Raw genomic sequence first — 25,518 nt, 5'->3', positions numbered from 1 at the left:
AAGCCTTTAAAGGTCCTTTTTGCAAGAGTTAAACAGGCTTTCGATTCTATGAAATATTTGTCGGTAGACTGTTTTCAACATTTGAAATGTTGTTCAACATTCTGTGTCATAATGTCAGCTTTATGTTTGGGTAAAAGTAGACCTGTTTTTCCATGTGTCTGGTTTGTGAGTTTTTGTCCTTGGCGTTTACCCCGTGCTATTCAACGGGTTTCATGTTTAAAAAGTCGGCTACTGAGCTTGTTTCTGTAGTTCTCCATACAAATATTATCTAGACGTCTGAATTTTGTTAAAAATGAATTCATGTTCGTATGTGTGTATTTCTTTAGTCATTGCAGTCAAGAATAGTTTTCCATCAAAATGATAACACTTCATTCATTTCAGGTCAGTTCTTCAAGGGAATCCGTCTCTCGTGTTTCCAAAAAAAGAAAGACACTGACAGCTTTAATACTTTAAAAAAAATCTTGTTCAAACACTGATATAGTGGATGTATGCAGATAATTAGTATCAACTGACTTCTCCTGTTGAGCATCGATTCTGAGGACATACACTCCCAGAATGGTCATCTCTAAATAAAAGAAATAATTTTAATCATTATGCATGTTGACCAGAATATTGCGAGATCATGGATCTTTTTTTAACTTTGGAAATTCCTTTTGCCCCCCCCCCCCCCCCCCCCACCAACGTAGGGTCGCTTCAACAAAAACGTCAAATACTCTGAAGCAGCTGTTTATATGGACTTTATGCATGCTATCAACATATGTCGACTTGATATCAAAATTTGCAGAGGGCAGCGAGTCAGTTATCTAAAAATGTTTTTTTTATCATTATTGCGCATGCAAAGTAATATGAAAATGAAATGATAAGATAATTGTTAGGGGAAATTATGAGGATTTAAGCCGCTACTGGCATGGCAGAATGCATACTTAATATGATAACTGTTTGATAGGCGACAAAGAATAAAATAAAATCTCCAACTAAAACAGTTATAACTTATAACAAAATCTTCTAACAACAACTCATTTGTCAGATTTGTTAATAAGCACTACAACATTCAGTATTCAAATACCATTCCTAATCACATCACACTTCAATCATCATTTACTTCACTGCTTAATTGTATGTATGTATTTCTTTAGACCTTGCGATCAAGGATAACCCGTGAAAGTGCAAGCACTTATTTCCAACGGGGTCCTTTGTTTTTGCTGAAGGGACAGCACGCTGAAGAGACAGTGGTGGGATACAAGGAAGTCCGGGTGCGAGACCCTAGCTCTTTTTCGAAGAGACCCCTTGGTTCTTTTACGTGCTCGGTGTAAAGCACCGATACACGGGGTACAACTTTCCTGGGTTAAACCAGTACTGAGTACACCACTTTTCCAAGCACTACCCTTTAAATGCCAAGCGCCAGGCAAGGGAGCTACTTGTACCAACTTTTAACGTCTTTTGGTATGACGCGGCCAGGGATCGAACCCACGACCTCCCGCTCCGTAGGCGGACGCTTATCCACTAGGCCACGGAGACGGTTAATTGTTGCAGAGTTTATCCATTATACACAGATGGCAACATATCATTTATGGAGTTAATACCAAACTCAACAAAATACAATCTTAAACATAATTCATAACAAGCCAAATGTATCGTAGTCTTTGATAACTACCAAGAAACTAAGTTTAACATCATTCGGTATTTTACCCCACCCACCAACTTGTAAGGTGTACTGAAGTTTAGTATGAACGTGGAAAAACAGCATTGACATTTACTACAAGGTTAAAGTATCTAAAATAATGTATCAAAATGAAGTTCCTTATGCTAGATCTATGCCTTATCATTGGTGTCAATGACCTTTTACCGACCAATCAATAAAAACGGGCAGCACTTAAAGTTCCCTGACGTTTTATTCGTCATCTTGTGCAAATACACACGAAATAACACTACAAAGAAACAATAAATAAAAATTCTACAAACCATTTAATAATACCATGTACACATAACCGGCTCAAGCCGACGTCATAATTGTGTCGGTAGACGCCAAAATAATGTCACATATTATGCCTTCTCGAAGAATTCGCCCTGATGTGCGATACACTTAGGTGTCGTCATACCCAGTTCTCATAAACGTTTATGAACCAATCACGGTCTAATGTGCGATTGAATATTTGTATCGCATGGCTGATCTCAGTTCTATCATTGAATCGTGTTCCTCGCAAAAATGTCTTCAACTTTGGAATATATGCGAAATCCAATGGCGCAAGATCGGGGGATTTGGTGGATGGATAGCTCGCTGGAACCCTAACACATCGATGTCTAGTTGTGTGTTCCTAGAGGCATGGCTTGGGGCGTTGTCCTGGTGCAATACTACGTTTTCAATCTGAGCTGCCAAGTCTGGGCGCTTCTTCCGTAACGCATGCATAAGATCATGGCGTACCGTCTGGAATGAGACAAAATACAATTTCCTTAGTTTGATGAATAAATGTTATAAGAGTTTTAAACATTTAATCATTTAAACATTCAATCAACTTCAAGCATAAACGTTTTTATTATTATTATAATTTTATCTTAAGTTATATTTTTATCTAAAGTATTTAAGTAATTTATTATTAACCAACCTGCAAATAGTAGCACGAATATCATTGTTCTGCAATCCTTGTACTTAGGCCGCCCACGAGGTGTACACTCTGTATTACCGGCGCTAAATCTACCATGCCATTTATACACGAGTGCTCTTGAAACATTCTTGTAACGTTCTGTGAATTTCATCTGGCGTAACGTATTGATAGGTGTCGTTCCTGATTGTACACAGAATTGAATAGCTGTTCTGTGCTCCGCTTCTTCGTCTGACGTCTCCATTTTCTCCTAATCACAGTTTGTGATGATGTAATACTATCGTGTGTATCGTTGTCAGTAATGACGTCAATATTGTTTGAAACGTTACATGATGACGTCAAACAACGGCGTCGTCATATGATATGACGTTTGCCCGGGGAAATTGACGCAAATGTCTTCTCAGAACACTTTTATCAGAACTAATGAATTTTCTAACGTTTGTTTTCAGACTGCGCCGGTAAGGTATACTTGTACATTAAAAAACAATGTATGAAATCTATACTAAACAATAACGATTCAATTTTTCTTGATTTTTTTATTTGTTATATATTGAATAAATTAGATGCAAAGTATTTTTCATATGTAACGTCGTATAATTTTTTTATCAACAAAGTCTACGATTTAGTGGGACAGCCCTCGTAGATATAGAGGGAAAGGCTGAACATGAAAATAAAAAATGGAAATGAAAATACTTTGATGTTTTTTTTATTTTTTTTTATTTTAATGTTTTGTTATGTTCTTATTCACTACGAATAGTTTGTTATTTGATGTTTATTTGAAATGAAATCTTATTATATATTAATTTAACAATGATATTAACTAATACAATAAATCAAGTCGATATAATGCATTCTTTGTCAACTGTTTTGGATAAATTTTTAATTCATAAGTATCAATTGATATTATTATGAAATAGAATCAGAATGCATTTTATTTGGATTGAAATATGTACTTTATCATCCATAAACATGTAGAAATAATATGTACAAGTCAATAGTACACAAATACAAACACAATACAACAAAAGAGTTATGTAAACCTAGACTGGTATAACAGTATCCTGCATATAGTTACTTTTAAGTATTCTTATTCACTTCAAACTCAATGAGTAAATTTACATACAACAAAAATCAGAATGAATATACTAATAAAGTAGCTAATCATAACCCGTTGATTTTTTTTTAAAAATAAATAAGACTTTGCTGGAGGGTAAATAAATATTTTTCAAAAAATATAAAATCTGCTTAAAAGAGATTGAATATGAATGAATAATGGAAATAAGCAGACGCAGACCAATCTGTATAGATTTATATTTACTATTTTTCAAAGATTAGGTTATTGGTTGGTTGTTAATACTGAGTTATTTACAGCTATACTGATATTTTAATTGCAGAAAATGTGTATGTTTGTAATACTACTCATTTTAATTGTAGTGTTCTCTTGGCATATAACTACTGTACATCTTATTTGTATCGTGGTTTAATCAAAGACACAATTATGCACATGTGAATGAATGCTTACGTAGAAATAAAAACAAAAGTATTTTATTTCAAAAGTGAATATTTGTTAGAAATTCAAGTTATACACATTAATGAATGTATGTATATGTGTGTATGTATATGTGTGTATGTATATGTGCGTATGTATATGTGTGTATGTTTATGTGTGTATGTATCTGTGCGTATGTATATGTGTGTATGTATATGTGCGTATGTGTATGTGCGCATGTATATGTGTGTCTGTATATGTGCGTATGTATATGTGTGTATGTATATGTGTATGTATATGTGCGTATGTATATGTGTGTATGAATATGTGTGTATGTATATGTGTGTATGTATATGTGCGTATGTGTATGTGCGCATGTATATGTGTGTCTGTATATGTGCGTATGTATATGTGTGTATGTATATGTGTATGTATATGTGCGTATGTATATGTGTGTATGAATATGTGTGTATGTATATGTTTGTATGTATGTTTGTATGTATATGTGTGTATGTATGTGTGTGTATGTATATGTGTGTATGTATATGTGTGTATGTATATGTGTATGAATATGTGTGTATGAATATGTGTGTATGTATATGTTTGTATGTATGTTTGTATGTATATGTATGTACGTATATGTGTGTATGTATATGTGTGTATGTTTGTGTGTGTTTCAATTCATGACTCTCCGATACCCACGTTGGCAATCATATTCTCAATCTTAACATGCATCTGCTGTCATGTCATTTATGTATATTTGATATACCTCATCTGTACGAAAGCGTCCAGGTGCAAAGTGAAAAACATTTTCCAATACACTATCCCCTAATAAGGAGATTCTAACTTATAATTATGACTAACTTAGTCCTAATTAAGAGATACTATCTCATAATTAGGACATACTTTCGCATAATTACGACTTACTATCTCCTAATTAAGAGATACTAACTCATAAATACGACTTACTATCTCTTAACAATGACTTACGGAGTCCTAATTAGGAGATTCTAGCTCCTTATTATGTGTATCTCCCAATTGCGACTTACTTTCTCCTAATTACGACTTACTATCTCCTAACAATGACTTACGGAGTCTTAATTAGGAGATACTATCTCCTAATTACGACTTTCTATCTCCAAATTAGGAGATACTAAAACATAATTATGACTTAGCTAATCGTTATGAAGTTGTACACTCCGCCTTTTACAATGGAAGAAGTACAGCAGTTCTGGTACACGATCACCGTGCCAGTGGGTTTAACAACCACCGCCGTGTCAGTGTGTTAAACTCCCTGAACGTGCCAATGTGTTTAACCCCCTCACCATTCCAGTATGTTAAACCCCATCACCGTGCCTGTGTGTTAATCCATAACCGTGCCAGTGTGTTTAACTCCCTCACCTTGACACTGTGTATACCCCCCTATCCTTAGCGTGCCAGTGTGTTAAACCTACTCAACGTACCAGTGTTTTAAACCCCTGATCGTGCCAGTATGTTAAGCCCCTCACCGTACCAGTGTGTTAAACCCCACATGGTGCCAGTGTGTTTAACCCCCTCACCGTGCCAATGGGTTTAACCCCTCACTATGCCAGTGTGTTTAACCTCCTCACGTGACGACGTTCCATATCTACAGTCACAATCTATGAGAAATAACTTAGTGTTCACTGAGGTGCCCGAGGATAACACCAGCGGGAGTGAGGCGGCGGAAGCCACGGAGAGGAAGTTACGCCAACATCTACAGGACGCCTTCAAGATCGCCCGCGAGATGGCCGAGAGCATCTGGTTTGAGCGGGTGCATCGGTCACCAGGTGCGCCGGTGACGGGGAAGATCAGGAACATTGTGGCCAAGTTCACTTTTTTCAAGGACAGAGAAATGGTTAGGAAATCGTGGAAACAGCTGTTTCCGCCGGATGTAATTCAGAAGAGGAGAGTACTAGTTCCGAAGATGAAGGAGGCGAGGCGGCAGGGGAAGCGCGCGTACCTGGCCTACGACACCCTCTACGTCGACGGAACCGCAGTACGTGCGTAGGGTCACGAAGGCGGTGAGGTTTCGGTTTTATCATGGAACGTACATGGACTCACTGATTGTAAAAAAGAGTTCTTCTGATTTTATTGATATTATTAGTTCACATGATATTTGTATTTTATATGAAACATGGACAAACTCATCTAGTAACATTGATCTAAATGGTTATATTTCAAAACATTATTGTAGAAAATTTCAACATCGAAACGCTCGTAGAAGCAACGGTGGTGTTTTAGTTTATTTTAAGGAGCATTTAGAAAACGGTATTCAAATTGTCAGAAACCATTATGATTCTATTATTTGGCTAAAACTAGACCATAATTTCTTTCATACTGAAGAAGATGTGTATATATGTGCAAGCTATATTTGGGGAGCTGACTCTCCTGTATATAATACTATAAATGTTGATCTATTCGATATTCTATGACTATGTATTGACCAAGGAATGTAATTTTTCATTGTTATCTAAGTTTACTATAGGTGATTTTACTGAATGGAGCGATCATGCCCCGTTACATTTTTCATTGTATTGTAATAATTATTCACCGAGTTATGAGACATTCAGTGATGTTAAATATAAATGGATAATACGCTACGTGAACAATCTCGTTCAGGATTAATTACAAAATTGCCCGTACTAAACGATATTGTTGAAAATATAGACTATACAAGTAGAATGTCAATTAATAGTGTTTTAGATAGGTTTACAACGACTATCCGTGATATTGCAGATCCGTTATTTTCTAAAGTGTTTAGTTATAGTAATAAACCATCGTTTGATGATAATAGTTGTATGAAAAATGCTGATTGGTTTGATAACGATTGTGTTGATGCAAGGCTATTATACCAAGAGCTTTACGTAGTTATAACATAGACAAATCTGATGTAAATAGGATTACTCTTTGTTCACGAAAGAAGTATTATAAAAATTTAAATCGTAGAAGGAAACATTGTTGTTATCGACAGAAAATGAAGGAAATTGAAAATTTAAAGAGAAATAAGCCAAAAGATTTTTGGAAATTTTTCAAGACAAAAAATAAAGTCAATAATCATAATATTACTTTGGATCAATTTAAAGATTTTTTCGAAAATCTTAGTAATAATACTTTTGATAGTAATAATAATGAAGCAGAGGATTTCTGTTCAAACCATGATTTTAATGAAGATAATTCTACATTTCCAGAATTAGATCAACCTATATCTGTTAATGAAGTACACATGGCAATTAAGCGTTTAAAACATAATAAGGCTGCTGGTAGCGACTGTATACTAAATGAATACTTTATTGATTGTGTCGATATTTTATCTAGTCATTTATGTGATGTATTTAATGGTATTTTATTGTCTGGTTATTTTCCTGAAAAATGGACTGAAGGTGTTATAATTCCTTTACATAAAAAAGGTTTTGTTAATGATGTTAATAATTACCGAGGAATTACACTTGTCAGTTGTTTTTCCAAAGTATTTACTAGTATATTAAAGAAGCGTATTGAAGCATTTTGCAAATCTAATGATACTATTTCTGATGCCCAATTTGGATTTCGGAAAGGTTGTTCTACTGTTGACGTCATATATATATTGACGTCCGTTGTAGAAAACTATTTAAATGAAAATAAACGTTTATATGTTGTGTACGTTGATATGTTGAAATGTTTTGATAGTATTTATCGCAATGCACTATGGTTAAAAATGTACAAATCTGGTATTAAAGGTAAACTGCTCAGAATAGTAAAGAATATGTATGAAAATGTTAAATCAAGTGTGAAATCATGTACTTCTTACTCAAACTATTTCAGTTATGCTGTTGGCTTGCGTCAAGGAGAGGTAATTTCCCCAATATTGTTTTCTCTATTCGTAGAGGACTTGGAATTTTACCTACTGAATAACACTGCGTCTGTTTATTCAGGTTTAAATATTGATGACATTGTGTTATTACTCTTTGCAGATGATATGGCCATTTTAGGCAAAACACCAGAGGAATTACAAGAACATTTAGACAACCTTAATTTATATTGCAATGCATGGGGACTAAAAGGTAACACAATTAAAACTAAGATTATGTTTACAGTTTACAGGTTTATTTTACTCTCATCACATATTACAAGTATGTGTTTTGAGGTGACATGTATAATACAATACAATGTATGTATCTAAACATGTGTTGTATAACAAAACAGTTTTTATAAGTAACCAGGCTGTATGGTTAGAAGTTAAACTAAAAAAACAGGTGTACTAAGTACAAATAAATATAGACTACATGTATAGACAACAAAACAGCATAAGTACAGTATTAATCATTATGACTAGTAAGCTATTAAATATTAGATATTATTGCCAGGTGGGTTTTTGAAAGTTTAACAAACAATTTTTAGGTATTTGCTAAGGTTATCTATCTTATGAGGATCATTTTCACACATAATATTCTTGAATGTAAGTATATTCACATTTTGCATATTTATAGTAGGCAAGTACATTTTTCTAGCATTCATAAAATAAGGACAACGAAGAAGATAATGGAATTCATCGCCAATTTCATTACAAGTGCATAAATTACATTTTCTATTATTTCTATCAATGCCAAGCCATCTACCCTTTTCAATTGGCAGGTGGTTGTTACATAGTCTGAAATCTAAAGAGGTTGCATGAGGTTATCATGTACATTAATATAACAATTTTCAAGCCTAAATTCAGACTTTTATATTCTATAATTAATACATTTGGATGAACTAACAATATCACTGTTCCAGTTCTGTCTGTACTGGTCTTTTAATGAAGTTTCAACTAAGTTTAACAAAGCATATTTAGATCCTGGAAAGTATTGACTTTGCCATATATAACTCAGACCACAAGCATCAAGTATCGATTTAACATTGCTAAACCATCCATACTGATGGCCATTAACAGAGAAATCTTTGTACAAGTATTTATACAAAACAGATGACAAATTGTAATTGTAATCAGTTAGTTTATACCAAAAACCTATTATGCGTTTTTTAACATAATGCTTAATGGGTATCGACCAAGATCACCATATAACATAATATGTGGTGTACTTTTTTTAACATTCAAAATATGCTTCAAAAAGTCTGTATGGACTTTTTCTATAAGGTTAAGATCACCGTAGCCCCACACTTTACATGAATAAAGTAATATTGGTACAACAGTATTGTCAAATAGTTTAAGTTGACAGTCTATAGGCAAACATAAATTTCTTATCTTTACATTAAACTGTATAAGGCTTTTCTAGCTTGTTCTACAAGATGCTTTTTACAATTAACTAAATGTCTATTTTTAGAGAATGTAACACCCAGGTATTTAAATGTATCTACGACCTCAAACTGCTTATTATTTACAATAATATTTCTATTTCGTCTTGGTTTATCTCCAAACACCATTACTTTTGTTTTTTGAACATTAATATCTAGTTTCCATATATTACAATAGTCATCAAAATTCTTTAATGTACATATCAACTCTTGCTCAGATTTTGAAAATATTACAGTATCATCAGCATACAATAGAACTATTAATTTCAGGTATATATCTAAGTCAACATCAGTAATGTCAATACATGGTGTGCTTTTGTTCAACATATAGTTTTCTAGGTCATTTAAAAACAAGGAAAATAGTATCGGTGATAGATTTTCACCCTGTCTAACACCGTTACAGCATTGGAAATATTTTGTGGTAGTATTATTTAATAACAAGCATGATTTTATGTTGCTATACATATTTTTTATAACATTAAACATTTTCCCATTAATATTATACTTTAACAACTTTGCCCAGAGGCCAGCTCTCCATACAGAGTCGAAAGCCTTTCTAAAATCGACAAAGGCACAGAACAATTTTGATTTCTTATGTTTACAATATTCTGATAACAAGTGCAATATAAATATATTATCAATAGTGCTATGATTTTTTCGAAATCCAGCTTGGTTTTTTAACAGTAATTCATTTTCTTCCAGGAAATATGTCAGTCTATTATTCAGTATAGCAGTAAACACTTTGCCAAGACAACTCAAAATTGTAATCGGTCTATAATTTTCCGGAGACTGCATGTCCCCTTTATTTTTTATAGATTGGTAATATAACACCAACAAGCCAGGATTCTGGTAAGATACCAGTTTGTAAAACAACATTGAACAAATTAACATAGATATCAAGAAAAATGTCACATGATGATTTAATATATTCATTAGCTATCTGGTCTAAACCACAAGCTTTATCATTTTTAATGTTCTTGACAGCTTTTGCAACTTCAGCTCTAGTAATGTCATTGTCAAGACTATGTAAAACAGTAACATCTGGGAAATTCCGTAAGCGGGGTAGAACACGTCAAAATGAGACATGGACTTATAATGGCCATAACATTGAGGTTGTAGATTATTTTAATTATTTAGGTACTGTTATTAATTATACTGGTACTTTTGTATTGAACCAACAATATTTAGTTGGAAAAGCCCTCATGGCTATGAACACGTTGTTATATAAATGCAAGCAATTTGATCTTAAACCTAAAATATTTTGTCAATTATTTGATGCCTTTGTTGGTTCTATACTTAATTATGCATCCGAAGTATGGGGTTTTAGTAAATCCAAAGAAATAGAAAGCATCCATTTGAAATTTTGTAAACGATTGTTACAAGTGAAATTTAATACATGTAATGCTGCTGTATATAGTGAACTAGGAAGATATCCTCTATATATTAATAGATATGTACGCATTATAAAGTACTGGTTTAAAATTGTTAATAGCAATAATATTATTTTGAAGTATATGTATAATCATGCACTTGATGATTACAATAATAAAGGTTATACCAACTGGGTTTCAAATGTGAAAACTTTGTTAAATAATTATGGTTTTGCATATGTGTTTGATAATCCCAATGCGATACATGTAAATACATTCATTAGTGAATTTAAAAGTAGAATCGTAAATACATTCAACCAAGAATGGTGTGTAACTGCTAGTAATAGTCCAGTTTTAGATATGTATAGAGTGTTTAAACCCACTTTAGATTATGAGCAGTATCTAGATATTGTACCTAGAACTCTACGATTGTATTTTGTTAGATTAAGGGTTTCTGTACACCCTTTAAGAATTCAGACAGGAAGGTATGCTCGTATTAATTTACCTCGCAATGAGCGTTATTGCTTATGTTGTAATACTAACGATATAGAACTTCAAGATGAATACCACTTTATTTGCATTTGTCGTTGTTATACTCAATTACGAAAAAAGTACATTAAACGTTTGCATTATGTTAATCCATCTGTATATAAGTTCCATAATATGCTTACTTCAACTGATATGTTGGAGGTTATAATGTTTGTAAATATATGAAAGAGGCATTTGTTATTAGAAATACATTAATTAACATTGTGACTTAACTTTATGCAGTTTTTTTTCCTCACTGCCTATGTTAAAAATTGATCTATATACTATTTATTACTCATAGATATTAGGTTTGATTGAATGAATTTATTTAATAAGTTCTTTTGATCTATAGTCTATTTATTATTCATAAATATTAGTTTTATTGTTTGAAGTCATGAAATTATTTCTTTTGAAAAATGATAATGTTTAGACACGTGGCATTGATTTGTGTATACTATTATGTATTAAGACGATATACTATTGTATAAGTCTAATAAACTGTCTGTTCTGTTCTGTTCTGTTAATGTGTTTAACACCCTCACCGTGTGTTTTACTTTGGCACCTGGACGCTACCATACTTCATCAATTGTAAAAGGCGGAGTGTACATCTTCATATAATGTAGGGGGCTCACCCTAGTTTCACGCTAGTGTTCAATTTCATAAACAGAATGATACAATCAAATGGGTAGAATATTGCAGTATCAAGACATTTTCAAGAGCAAACAATCTTAACGATGTTATACAAAAATGGTTTCTAGGTTTAGTTATTTGAAAGACGTGTTTATGATATTCTATGCAAAGAATAGGAGTTTTGAAATATCATAAATAGTTTTCTTTTGATTTTGAGCTCATTAGAATGTTAAATTTGTTAATAGTTGGCCAAAATGGCAAAACTATTTTTTAAACAATTTAAACAATTTATTCCTTAGTTCTTTGTATTTTGGGCATACTAGAAGAAAGTTTTATTCCGATTCTATTAAGTTCATGTTGAAGGATTTACAAAATTTCATTTTTGGGGGTGTTTGTGTATCTTCCAGTTTCAATTGCCAATTTGTGTGATGATGTTCGAAATTTCACTTAAGTATATTTTAAATGTTTTTCAGTTATTGAGTCAATATACATTTCTTTTCCGAATGCATGTTTGTTAAGAGCATAACTGGTTAATTTTGAGGTGTTGTTAACTTCAGAGTACCAGTTTTGGAAATAATTATCAAAAAATCTTTTTCGGATCAACTCAATACGATGGTTGTCAATTTCTTCCTCTAGCCATACTTAACTAAAACCATGTTCATTTAGAATGAGCTTTACTTGAGAGACCCAATTTTTATTTTTATAAGTTTTATTATAAATGTCATCGTTTTTAAGTGTACTGTACACGTGTTTTACAATCGAAGATTCTTTTAAAGATAAAACATTTTTCCAGTATTTTATCATGTTAAATTTTCGATATACAGAAATCGGGGCTCTGCCTAATTCTCCGTTAAGGGCTATTAGATTAGAAGACTTTTTTACACCTAACATGTTCGTAGAAATCTAGTGTGTATTAATTCGCAATCCGTGGCTGGATGTAATCCCCATATTTCAGAACAAAAATTTAATACCGATCCAACTAATATATCAAATAATTTAACTTCTTGTGACATAGGTAATTCAGTTGTGTCAAAATTTTGGAACAGTTTATGTAACGAGAAAGAATCATGTTGTGCGATTAGTTTTTGAGATCTTAGCTTTGCCAACGTTTGTCTTTAATCCCCATGTATTACAGTATGTTTCAACATTTTCCAACATTACTTTTAAACTTTCATACGATTTTGCGAATAGTACCATGTCGTCAGCATAAAATGAACAGTTTGATATTTTCCAAGGAAATAATACCAGGCAGGTCAGAGTTTTTATTTTCTATAAGATCATGTTTAAACAACTTTGCTAATAATGGAGAACTAGGATCGCACTGTTTGACGCCAGATGAATAATTGAAAAAGGGAGTAAACTCGGACTTGAACTTAACGCACGATTTCACAGAGTTATACATTGCTTTCAGCGCTAAATCAAAATGAGTAATGATGTTTTCATTTAGCAGTTTTTGCCAAAGAAGAGAGTGATCAATGCGATAAAATATTGCTGATACTCTATAAAACACAATGAAGTTTTCCTTTTTCACTGAGCGTTTTCATATAATCGAGTGTAAGATATGATATTGATTTTCCTCTTTGGAATCCAAACTGGTTTTCTGTTAAATTGTCGTGCTCCTTTGACCATAACATTAATCTATTTAAAAGTTCAATTATTAGATGTATATGGTTAAGAAGATGATGTACTTTGTACAAGTCTTAATAAATTATCTGTTCTGTTCTGTTTAAAATCATTTGTGCTATTTGCTAGTTTTAGTCAGTGTGATTTCCCTTAAATTTTTAGCATCGTTTATATCTACCTTTTTAAATACGGGCACGCTAAGGGTGGGGGGTATTAATGAGTATGAAATATACGATTGAACATGGCTTTTAAGAGAGAAAGTATTATTAGTTACACTGTTAGTAGCTGGGGGGGGGGGGGTGATATAATACACCCCCAGTGGTTTCATACCATGCGAGACCCCCCCCCCCAGCTACTAACAGTGTAACGAATATATCTCACCGAGTACCTTAAATACTAAGATTATATTAAGATATAATGTATTTGTTATGAAAATATTCAGTGTCGCTTAAATATTGTCTCAAAATTATATTTTAAGAAATACAAAAAGTTTATGTAATCTAGTTTATTTGGGATAAATACAATAACAATGTAAATATATTAATAACATTGTTTGACAGCATATATATTTTATCAGTAACTGTTTTTAACACTTATTTCTTGAACTTCTTGAAGGTAACTCATCAGCACATTTGCAGATTTCTTGTTGCATCAAAGCGTCTCTTCTGAATTTCATTTTAATCTTTTTTTGAGAGATTCGTCTTTTGCTGTGCTTGTAAACCGTGTTTTAGTGTCCATTTTGTAACTATTGACTCATGTAAACAGTCGGTTACACACAACAGATTGCTTGAATAAAATGGATATTCAATAACGTGCATGAGTTAGCTCCCCTACAGTGAAAAGATAAGCCGAGAGAGAAGTTACAAATTTTTGGCCGCCATTTTGTTATGTCTTTGCGGAGTATGAAAATTACAGGGGTGGTATGAAACATACTGAAAATTACAGGGGGGGGGGGGGGTATTGATTATACACGTAGTGCACGTGACACCCCTAGGCCAATCGGATAGCGTCATTCATGTAGGAGGTGAGATATTATATCAGCCGAGCATTTAAAAATCTCAGCTGAAAGTTTATCGGTACCCGGGGCTTTATTATTATTTTGAGAAAATATGGCTTTTTTAATTTCAGTTTCAGAGATTTCGGCATCTAAGAGATGATCACTATTATTATTATAATTATTATTTAGGTCGAAATTTTCTTCAGCATCAATTTCGTCTAAATCAAACATGTCTTTAAAATGATTAAATAAGTCCTCTTTAGTAAATGAGGCTGATTTAATTCGCTTTTAATTATCCTTGCTTTTATTAATGATTTTCCAAAATTTGCGGGGCTTTGATGAAGCTAATTTATCAAATCGTTGACCTTTAATTTTATAAGCACACATAGCTTTCTTTTTACTACGAATGCGTCAGTGAAACATTTTTCATTAAACCATGGCTTATTTATGCGTGCGTGTATATTTATGTCGGGGACTTTTTTCTTGCGTTTGCCAATAACATCAAATGCTACCGATGATAACATTTGCGTGAAATCTTCGACACTTTTTTCTATATTCTCATTATCTATTTCGGAAGTCAACTGTCGTAATATATTTTTTTTATTTGATAACTGACCTTGAAATAATTCCTCTTTATCGAAGTCGAACACGATGCATGGTTCATTATTTTGAGAGCTTGTCGTTATATTTTCAAAATAATTATCCGTTATATTATTGCTTATCTTACCAGTGAGAATGACAGGCATGCGTGTTCAGAGAATTCATTAAAGTTGTTAACCATGAAGTTTTCTATTTCCTCAAGATTCGTATTTTTAACAAAAAGATAATACACTACACTTTCTCCCCTACTGCAACAAAAAGTGAACTCTCCTATCATTGAATGAAATAAATAGGAGAGCTAAGTGAATTATCAGTGAATGTACTTTACGCAAATGTATATCACAACTTCGCTTCAACTTATTGTGGTCCGTGCTAACAAGCTCAGCTTGGCTCTCAAGTGACCGACTCAGCTCTGATATTACGCAGTTATAAGTTTTATTGCATTATTAAAGGTGGAACATCACTCGAACTGGGTACAAATGTTCATACAGAAATATTATGTAATTATATGATAATGTTTCTTAAAGGTCACTATGTTTTCGCTAATGCACACGTTCCGAAAAAGCCGTATTACATATAATATAATTTATTTTTCATGAATCTAGCGGTGATAGATATTTCTGTAGTACAAGGCAATTTCAATATTTTTCTGGTTGACAATCTAAGGGAGATAACTCACAAAAGTCACCCTTCTTGCTTAATACAGTTGTCTGTGCTCTATTACTCCAATATTTATACACGTTTTGAATAATATTATTGGCCTTTAGCAATTTGATCAAAATTGAACGTTAGTAAAAATACTTATAAATGTTTAATTTAAAAGCATGCATATGTTGAAAAAGTTAACTAAATGCTTACAGTTACCGGGTGGGGTAAAGGTTATCTGAAGTGCACTTTTGGCAAATGTAATACAGAGTCAGTTCATAATACTTTTACCCCTCCGAATGTCATCATGTTCTGAATATAACCAGGTAAGTGTTGAATAAGATCACTTTTAATAGAAAATGTTACAGTTATAATGTTCAGATTTGTATTTATGTAACAATTTTAACTTTAAATTAATGTCTCTTGTGTCTTACTATCTCCTACTTAGGAGATATTAAATCGTAATTAGGATATAGTATCTCAAAATTAGGACTTAGAAGGTCATAATTATGAGTAAGTATTTCCTAATTAGGAGATAGAAAGTCGTAATTATGAGTCAGTATCTCCTAATAAGATGATAGTTAATCTCGTAATTAGAAAATAGTATCTCATAATTAGGACTTATTTAGTCATAATTATGAGTTAGTATCTCCTAATTAGGATAAAGTTAGTCGTAGTTAGGAGATAGTATCTCCTAGATATGAGATAGTATCTCGTAATAAGGACTAACTAAGTCATCATTATGGGTTAGTATCTCCTAATAAGGAGATAGTATACTGGAATATTTGCCATACATTATCGTATGAAATAATAAACGTTGTTCGACTTGACTTGACTTTGTTAAAATAAGTAATGAAATTACCTTTAAATCAAATTGACCTGCATTTTGCTGATTTGGTGAGCGTGTGAAAAACTCACACGCAATTAGTTGTAATAACTTTAGCGATAATGGCGCTATTAAGTCAGTTTAATAATAAAGCAGGCAAGGGGTATTTCAAAATAAATAACTCTTTCCTGTTAGACCCAATTTATCAAAACAGCATAAAAGCCTGCATAAAAGAAACTGTTAGTAATAACACCGAATACAATGCAAATGCGCTTTGGGAACTTATAAGGGGTTCAATAAGGAATGAAACAATTAAGTTTACAACTCATCTTAAAAATATTTAAAATAATGAAAAAATAAAACTACAAAATGAAATACAAACATAAGAAATAAAACTCAATACGAATAACAAAAATGAAATTGATCAAATATCTGAAATTATCATAAATAAAACAAAAACTAGACGAAATAACACAAACACATCTTATTGGTATCATATTAAAAGCTAAATCAATTCACGTTGAACACAACGAAAAGAACAAGAAATATTTTGCCAACCTTCCTTGAAAAAAAAACCCGCTGAAGGAAAATCAATAAATACTCTAAAGGTTAAACACGAGAGAATAACAGGTATAGAAAAAATCTTAAACGAGGAAGTGCGATATTATACAAAGTTATTCTCTAAAGATAATCAAATTAAAAAAGAAGACATAAAACCCTTTCTAGAAAACTCTTACAGAACACTTAACGAAGATGAAAAACATGCATGTGAAGGCCTTTTGACCAGCCACAAATGTAAACTTGCCTTAAAAGCTATGCAAAACAAGAAAATCCCAGGTTCTGATGGATTAACTGCAGAATTTTATAAAACCTTTTGGAAAGATATACAACAATATCTTTTTAAAGCACTTCTCATTCACTACAGGACAATTAACACAACTTCAGAAACAGGGACTAATAACACTCTTACCGAAACTAAATAAGGACCTTGATGAACTAACTAATTGGAGACCCATTTCTTTACTAAACGAAAATTATAAAATAGCAACTAAAGCCATAAACAGTCGAATAAAAACAGTTTTACCATTAATTATAAGTAAGGAACAATTTAGGTTTGTTAAGGGTAGATATATAGGAGAAATCTTAAAGGGTAATTTATGAAGTCGTAGAGTATTTACCAGATAACAAAAAAAAAAAAACAAACAGGTCTTATGGCTGACTTTGCTTAAACCACATTTTTATCCTTGAATGCATAAACTCATTGAAGTTTGGACCGGATATTTATAAATGGGTAACACTATTCTACAACAACATTCAGAGTCTGATAATTAATAATGGATATATATCGCAGTCATTTGGAATAGAAAAAAGGCGTTCGACAGGGCTGCCCATTGTCGGCGACATTGTTTATAATTTGCTTACAAACACTATCTAACTACATTGCACTAAACGATGACATAAAAGGAATCAAAATTAATGACAAAATCATAAAGCAAACTTTTTTAGCCGATGATTCAACATTTTTCAATAATGGTGAGAAAAATCCTTTGAAACACTTGTACAAACCTTAGAAATGTTTCAAAATGCTCAGGCCTAAACCTGAACACCAATAATAATCAATCATTTTGAGAGAGGGATCATTAAAAAACTCAAATATACAATTTTGTAATACCAAAAAATTTGTGTGGACATCTGATTATGCTACCACTTTAGGAATGACATTTACAAATGATAAAAATGCAAATATTTCAAGAAATATTAATAATATTGTTTAAGAGTTTAGAAACGTATTAAAACAATGGCAACACAGAAATCTGACACTGATGGGAAAAGTTACGGTAATAAAACGTTTGCGTTACCTAAGCTTATTTACCAATTTACTGTGCTAGCTAATCCAACTAAACAAATGATAGATGATATAAAACAAATACATATTTGATTTTATGTGGGCTGGAAAACCGGATAAAATAAAAAGAAATATCTTTTATCAAGACTATGAACACGGTGGACTTAAGCTTACAGATATTGAATCATTTTTAAACTCAATTAAAGCATTATGGATAAAAAAGATATATAGACCTGTCAAATAATGGAGACTGGAAAATATTTTTCCACAGAAAACTAAAAAACTTTGGGCATGAACTACCACTAGAATCAGATTTTGATCAAACAGTTATAAATTATATAACACCAGAAGGTTCTTCCTGAAAATGATGTACTAAAATCCTGGTTAAAAATATAAAACCACATTTTATGAAGAGAAGTCGAAAATAAATGTAAGTAAAACAATTACACACATATACGACTACAGGGTAACTGAGTTTTACAGCTTTGAAGAAATAAAACGCTTATAAATACGACATAAATAAAAACGATTTCTTAAAATATCTGACACTTGTTCAGTGTATCCCAATTCATTTGAAAACGAAGATTAAATCAGAAATATCAAGTGTACAAGTTTTATTTCAAACTGCTCAGTTCATGTAACATGACAGTATAAGCATGTGAAAAAGAAATAAATAATAACAACGAGGCTGTTGTAAAAAGAAAACATTCAATATACAAAGGTACAAAGCAAATAAAACGGGAGAGACATATGTTATACAATGCTTTATATGAATATGTCGAGAGATATAGAGTATCGGATACATGTGTTACTGTATAAATATATTAACATTTTAGAACAGTTTTACTATTTCCTTCACAAATTGACACAATTTTTTTATTAGAGATTTAAATTTGATGACATTTGGGTTGACATAGTATTTTTTTATCAATAAATCGCTTTCTGCTATTGTTTAAAGCTATACATTCAAGTAAATAGTAATATTCGTCTCTAATGCTACTGTTTGCTTGACACAAAGGACACTTCCTTGATGACATATCAAGTCCAATCCAGCTTCCTGTCTCGATAGGAAGACGATGGTTTCTGGTTCGAAATTTAATCATAAACTTTAACAATTTGTAAGGTGAAGTTTTTAAATGATTCTCAATTCCGAACTCGTTCATAAACAATTTGCAATTGTTGCATTTACTGAAAGTGTTAACAATGCTACACCATTAATTTAAAAACAAATCTGTGAGTTTCTGTTTAACATTGCAAGTCAACCATTTATGATTTGGAAATATATGTGACTCCCATATATTATTAAGACCACATTTTATTAATATTTTTTTGACAAAAGAAATCCATAGAAAAGTATTTCTACGTATGTTTACATCACAAATATAATTACTTAACATTAACGTATACATAGTTTTGTTAATTTTGGGTACAATGGTGATACAAGTTTTGTCCAATATGAAATCATTCTAGTCTCTATGTCAATTGATAACGGTTTGACGCCCGTTTCACCGTACACGTAAAATATATTTCAAAATTTTAAGTTGAACTCTTTCTTAAATTTCATTATTGCCATATCCCAAGCATTTACAACCATATAAAAGTACAGGTTTGATCATTTTATTGAAAAGATCTATTTGCATATCAATCGGCAGGGCTAAATGCTTACATTTGCTTAGAAGGCAGTACATAGCTTTAAGTGCCTGCTTTGATATTTCAACCTTAGCTTTATAAAAAGAGCCACTGTTGCTAAATACTAATCCTAAATATTTAAAGCTATCAACCAAATCCAATGGATTGCCTTTATACAGAAATTGATAATTACGTCTTCTGCCTTTCTGAATAACTAGAACATTGGTTTTAGAAGTGTTAACAGTGAGTTTCCATAGGTCACAGTATTGTTCATAAAGGTCAATAGCATTTTGAAGATCATCAGCTGATTCAGATATGATGACAGTGTCATCTGCATACAAAAGTACAAATAATTTCGGATAGGCGACCAAATTATTATCCATTGGGTGAGTATTACTACTGACACCGTGCAGAACTGTACTATTTCGAAAATATTCATGCAGATCATCTAAATAATAAGAAAAAAATAATGGCGATAAATTCTCGCCTTGGCGTACACCAATGGAGCACGGAAAGTAGGTTGAATGATTTCCATTAACAGACACACACGATTTTGCATGCTTATACATCGATTTGACAACATCCAAAAATAGACCGTTGATATTGTATGAAATTAGCTTAAACCATAGAAAAGATCTATTTATAGTATCAAATGCACCTTTGAGGTCTATAAAAGCACAGAATATTTGCTTATGCTTTTGTAACAATTCAATTATACAATTTAACACAAACACGTTATCAACAGTAGAATAACCCTGCCTAAAGCCATTTGTAACAATTCAATTATACAATTTAACACAAACACGTTATCAACAGTAGAATAACCCTGCCTAAAGCCAGCCTGGTATTGATTAATTAGATCGTATTTGTCACCGAATTTCTGTAGTCTCGAATTTAAGACGGAAGTAAAAAGTTTTCCTATACAGCTTACTAAAGTAATTTGTCTATAATTCGTAGGATCATGTATTGATCCTTTATTTTTGTATATAGGGTTAATAACACCAATAGTCCAATTTCGAGGCACAATACCAGACTTAAAAACAATATTAAACAGTTTTACATAAATATCTTTCTTAAGTGGAAATGAATGTATAATATGCTCATTCAAAATATTTTCAATTCCACTAGCTTTATTGTGTGTTTTTTTAAAGATTTTACAGCATTTCTAATTTCTTCTTCGGAAATATCACAATTCAATATGTCATTATTTGCATCAGAATGGATAGTTTGTACATTATTTTGGATATCTGTAATAGTATTGGTATCGTCCGCATTGACATTTCTAAAATGCGTTTCTAAATCGCTTAAGCTAGCAACAATATTTGCTTTCTTTTTACCGTTTAAAATTTTCCAAATTTTTCTAGGATTTGAGGTTTTCAACGACTTTAACTTTGTAACATAATTTTGAAACGTTTTGTAAGAACTTCTTAGTGACTTTTTGTAACATTTGCTTGCTTGTTTTAACACCTTCTTGTTCTCATCACATTTTCGTAACTTGTATAGATATTTTGCCTTTTGCAAATTCTTTCGTGCACGACTACAGTTCTTATTAAACCACTTTGGCACCTTTTGACTATTATCACTATATACACGTTTTGTTTTCCTAACAGCAAAACCTTTACTGCAACTCGTATGATATACATCACAAATACTTTCTACTATACTATCGACAGCTCCAACTGAGTACATATTAGTTTCATCTAAGGCACATACATTATTGTAAATGTCATGAATTTTATCTACATCAATATTTGAAACAAAAATATTTTCTTTCCCTTCATCCCAGTAGTTCACTTTGGGGATATTTATGTTCAAATGCGTATTAATGACTCTTCCAAAATCAAACATAGTCAAAACAGACTCCCAAAATTACAGATAAGATAAAGGAATCGAAACAAACAAATAAATTTTTATATTTGATACAACGAAAAAACAAAATCAAGCTTACATTCCCAAATATAGAAAATATTGGATGGAAAAAATATATAATATAATTTGTATAAGCTCGAATCAATACGAAGTTTTCTATATAAATTCTTATTAAGAATAATACCCACAAATACATATTTGCATAAATGTAAAATAAAGATTGTGATTTTTGTAACATACAAATCGAGACAATATCACTTATTTTGGGACTGTCAGAAAGTTAAACCACTATGGTATGCGTTAAATGACTATATTAAATAATGATCGATAAATATCGTTATAACGAAAGAAATGTTATATATTCTCAATGGAATACCGAAACATTATCCCATCAGACAATGCATTTTTACAATACTTACTTCTGCCTTTTTACACAACCATATATAGCAAAAGAATCAATAAGTGAAGGGTACGTGTGGATGTGCGTGTGCGCGCGCGTGTGTGCGCCTGTGCGTGCGTGTGTGTGTGTGTGTGTGTGTGTGTGTGTATGTTTGTTCCTGCGTGATTAGTTTTTTGATCTTCTGAAAATATGAAAAAAATATAGATATACTTTTTATTTATAATGTGTTTGAGATTGTTATTCAGTTATTACAATATCTATATTCAAAATAAATGAGAAAAAAAGAATAATGCAATTCTTATATTCATGGATTAAGCTACAAAAATATGTACAACCTGTGAACACTATTAGAACTACATCAAAGGAACAGTAAATGTCTGGAGTTTGACCGTCCAATATAAATCAATTTTTATCCAAACTTGCGGTACGGTCGGAAACAATTTTTTTTTTAAAAATTGGCGAAAATGAGATTTTATTTTTTCCCCGTTTTTCCATAAAATATGGTCGGCTGTATTGTTATCCAAACAATATAAAAGGAGTGGCCTTAAGACGTTTACAAACATACTTTTATGAAACATGTGTATGAGTGTATGAAGGTGTTCACAAATTGCGGCAGTAGTTAAGCATATCGACTTAATTAATCATATAATTGACAGTGTGATACAGCTTGTGATCTATATAGTCGTAATCTTATAATTGTTCATATAAGTTTCCTAAATGTATCAAAATGATGAGAATTATCCGAAATGCTTGGCTACGGTATATTACAATTATTCTTATAGTACTTTGCCTTTTCTTTGTTCAAATTTTTGTTAGAGATTACATAAAAAATGGAACAATAGAACAAGTGTCTCTCTTGAAACAAAGCCAGGATCAACAGGGTAAGAGCAATGTAGCGGATAACTTGGACACGCCAGTCTCGAATGCTGGAGGTCAGGCAAAGGGAGCTCTAGTTGAAGAATGTCGCTACGTATACTTGGACCTTGGATCTAACAAAGGCGTACAGGTTCGGAAACTATTTGAACCAGCGTTATACCCAGGGGCTACGATTATCCCGTATTTTGACAAAATATTTGGCAACGTTGACAACAGGCGAAAGTATGCGTGTGCTTTTGGGTTTGAAGCAAATCCCCGGCATTTTTCAAGGTTGAAGTACATCGAAAATGCATATAGAAGAAAAGGTTTTAGGGTTACCTTCTACAACAATGCAGTTTCGAATGAACAAGACAAAAACGTGACAATTTATTCGGAGACTAATTTTGACATAGACTGGGGTGCAGGGATCCTTGATGCAGCTATTGTTGATAAAATAAACATGACTAGATACGAAGTACCGACAGTCGACATTGTGAAATTCATCAACAAGGAAATTCAACCACTAAACCCAAAAGCAGTTCTTGTTAAAATGGATATTGAAGGATCAGAGTACACAGTACTACCACACATGTTAGAAAACAACGTTTTGTGCAAAAACGTTCTGACCTCGATGGTTGTTGAAATGCATGAATGGGCAAAGGAGCAAATGAAATCAGAACTGGACCTAAATATATTAAGACAAAGGATGAGTACACAAAATTGTGCGCCCACAGAAATTGTGCCTGTGGATGACGAGAGTTACAATAATGACGTCGAAGTCGATCCTGGCGCTTAAAATAAAAGCCGTCATTACTATGACCACCACAATACTACTTGAACACCACCAGTTGATACCTACAAAGCAACACGACTTGAATATGAATAAACAGGCCAAGTGTTGACGTGTTCTGGCTTTATTGTCCTCGTGTTTAATGGAAATTTAATTATTACCTTTAGTCCAATACTTACTTCATGTAATGAATTGCAAAATTGCAAATGTAATATCAAAAAGAAATGAAAATGTTTGATGGTGTGTGTTCAATCAGGTCGTTATGATTCCGTTATGTTTATATGCTTCATGTTTTCCACCTAAATATCATACGTGTATTTGTAGAAATGAAAAACAATATATTGAAACATCGTACTGGTTAATTTTCCTTTAAACCAAAAACAACAATGGAAACTCCAAGGACACGAATGACTTATGTTTACATCGGAAATATCACGTGACAGCAAAACCATAACAAAAACGCATCTTTCTATAGATTTTAATTCCGAACACACAACTATATACAATGAAGCAGAATTCGAGAGAAATATAATTGAACGTTACCACAATGGTTTACAATGAAGAGAATTTGACAATTGTCTACAAAATGTCTTGGTATTTGATATTTCGTTGTGGTACCTATGTCAGTACGTTATATTGTTGTGTATACTATTATAAAAATCACTTAGTAACTTTTCTTTTCAGACCCGTTATACATTTGCGAATTAATGACACAAAATACATCTAGCATTCAAAATATTTATTCCAATCATTTTTGCTTGTCTGTTTGCGAAATTAGCCCTGGAGTCGTCGTAGTGCAAAGCGTTTAATCAAAAAAATGAAATAAAATATGAGAAAAATAAAACCTTGACCACTTTGCAAAAATCGTTGAAGGTTTTCAAATGAAATTTGTTACGAATGTTGCAAGAGGCAATACACACAAGAAATATAACTCCGCAAGAATTCCGCACACGTGTCTGACAAATTCGTAAAAAAATACGTATGTGTTTTGACATATTCGTTTCCCCCACCACATCTTTGTACCAACGATTTTTTTCACGTTTCGCATGTGTATTTAATGGTGGAGTTCTAAGATCAGAGTTGCACCTCAACCACAAAACCAAGGGGTACCTCTATATTTAGAGGTGCGACAATATTTTTAAGGTGTAAAATGAACATGCTTTTCATTGACTCAAATAAAGGGATTCACCTGAATATTAGGACCGGCAACTCTAAAGTAAAGGTGCACCTCTACTTTGGGGGATAGGGTTAGGGGTACACTTCTCTATTACAATGCTCTCTAATAATATCATATAATAAATGACATGCATCTGATATGCAAATTAATTACCAAGACCTATTAATGATTTCAACTTCATAGTCCGTAATAAAAAAGAAATGATACGCAGCGGTATGTATTATACAGATAATAATACAATTTATAAATACTTAAGTTTAGCTTTAAACATAGACGTATGCAAATTTATTCAAATTGTCAATGTTTGTTTTTTTACAATTAAAAAAATCAAAGTTTTACAAATTAAACTCCA

The 25,518-nt window shown here is 32.2% G+C and overlaps 2 protein-coding genes across 2 annotated transcripts in view; one reads left to right on the top strand and one right to left on the bottom strand.

The window, feature by feature from the left end:
* LOC128220065 (uncharacterized) overlaps nucleotides 1-2,844 on the bottom strand; it is a 33,213-nt gene extending 30,369 nt beyond the window's left edge. Inside the window, exons 1-2 of the mRNA XM_052928318.1 lie at nucleotides 2,794-2,844; nucleotides 2,292-2,425 (exon numbers count right to left, since the gene is read on the bottom strand). Of these exons, the coding sequence (XP_052784278.1) occupies nucleotides 2,292-2,425; nucleotides 2,794-2,844 (185 nt within the window). The remainder of the gene's footprint in view (nucleotides 1-2,291; nucleotides 2,426-2,793) is intronic.
* A 2,830-nt stretch (nucleotides 2,845-5,674) lies between these two features.
* Nucleotides 5,675-23,995, top strand: LOC128220063 (uncharacterized). The gene is made up of 2 exons (XM_052928315.1): nucleotides 5,675-6,114; nucleotides 23,161-23,995. Exons 1-2 carry the CDS (start codon nucleotides 5,675-5,677, stop codon nucleotides 23,993-23,995), a joined length of 1,275 nt encoding a protein of 424 aa, XP_052784275.1.
* The last annotated feature ends 1,523 nt before the right edge of the window (nucleotides 23,996-25,518 follow it).

This window comes from Mya arenaria, chromosome 15 (genome assembly GCF_026914265.1).
Source record: "Mya arenaria isolate MELC-2E11 chromosome 15, ASM2691426v1".
Classification (NCBI taxonomy): Eukaryota; Metazoa; Mollusca; class Bivalvia; order Myida; family Myidae; genus Mya; species Mya arenaria.
The sequence above is the reverse complement of the archived record's forward strand: the minus strand, read 5'-3'. Positions and strand labels throughout refer to the sequence as shown.

Excerpts from the sequence above, each read along its gene's own strand:
- LOC128220063 (XM_052928315.1), top strand. The coding sequence starts at position 5,675 with ATGCCAGTGTGTTTAACCTCCTCACGTGACGACGTTCCATATCTACAG. Across the intron at positions 6,115-23,160 it reads GACGGAACCGCAGTACGTGC|AGATTACATAAAAAATGGAA; the intron begins GTAGGGTCACGA and ends AATTTTTGTTAG.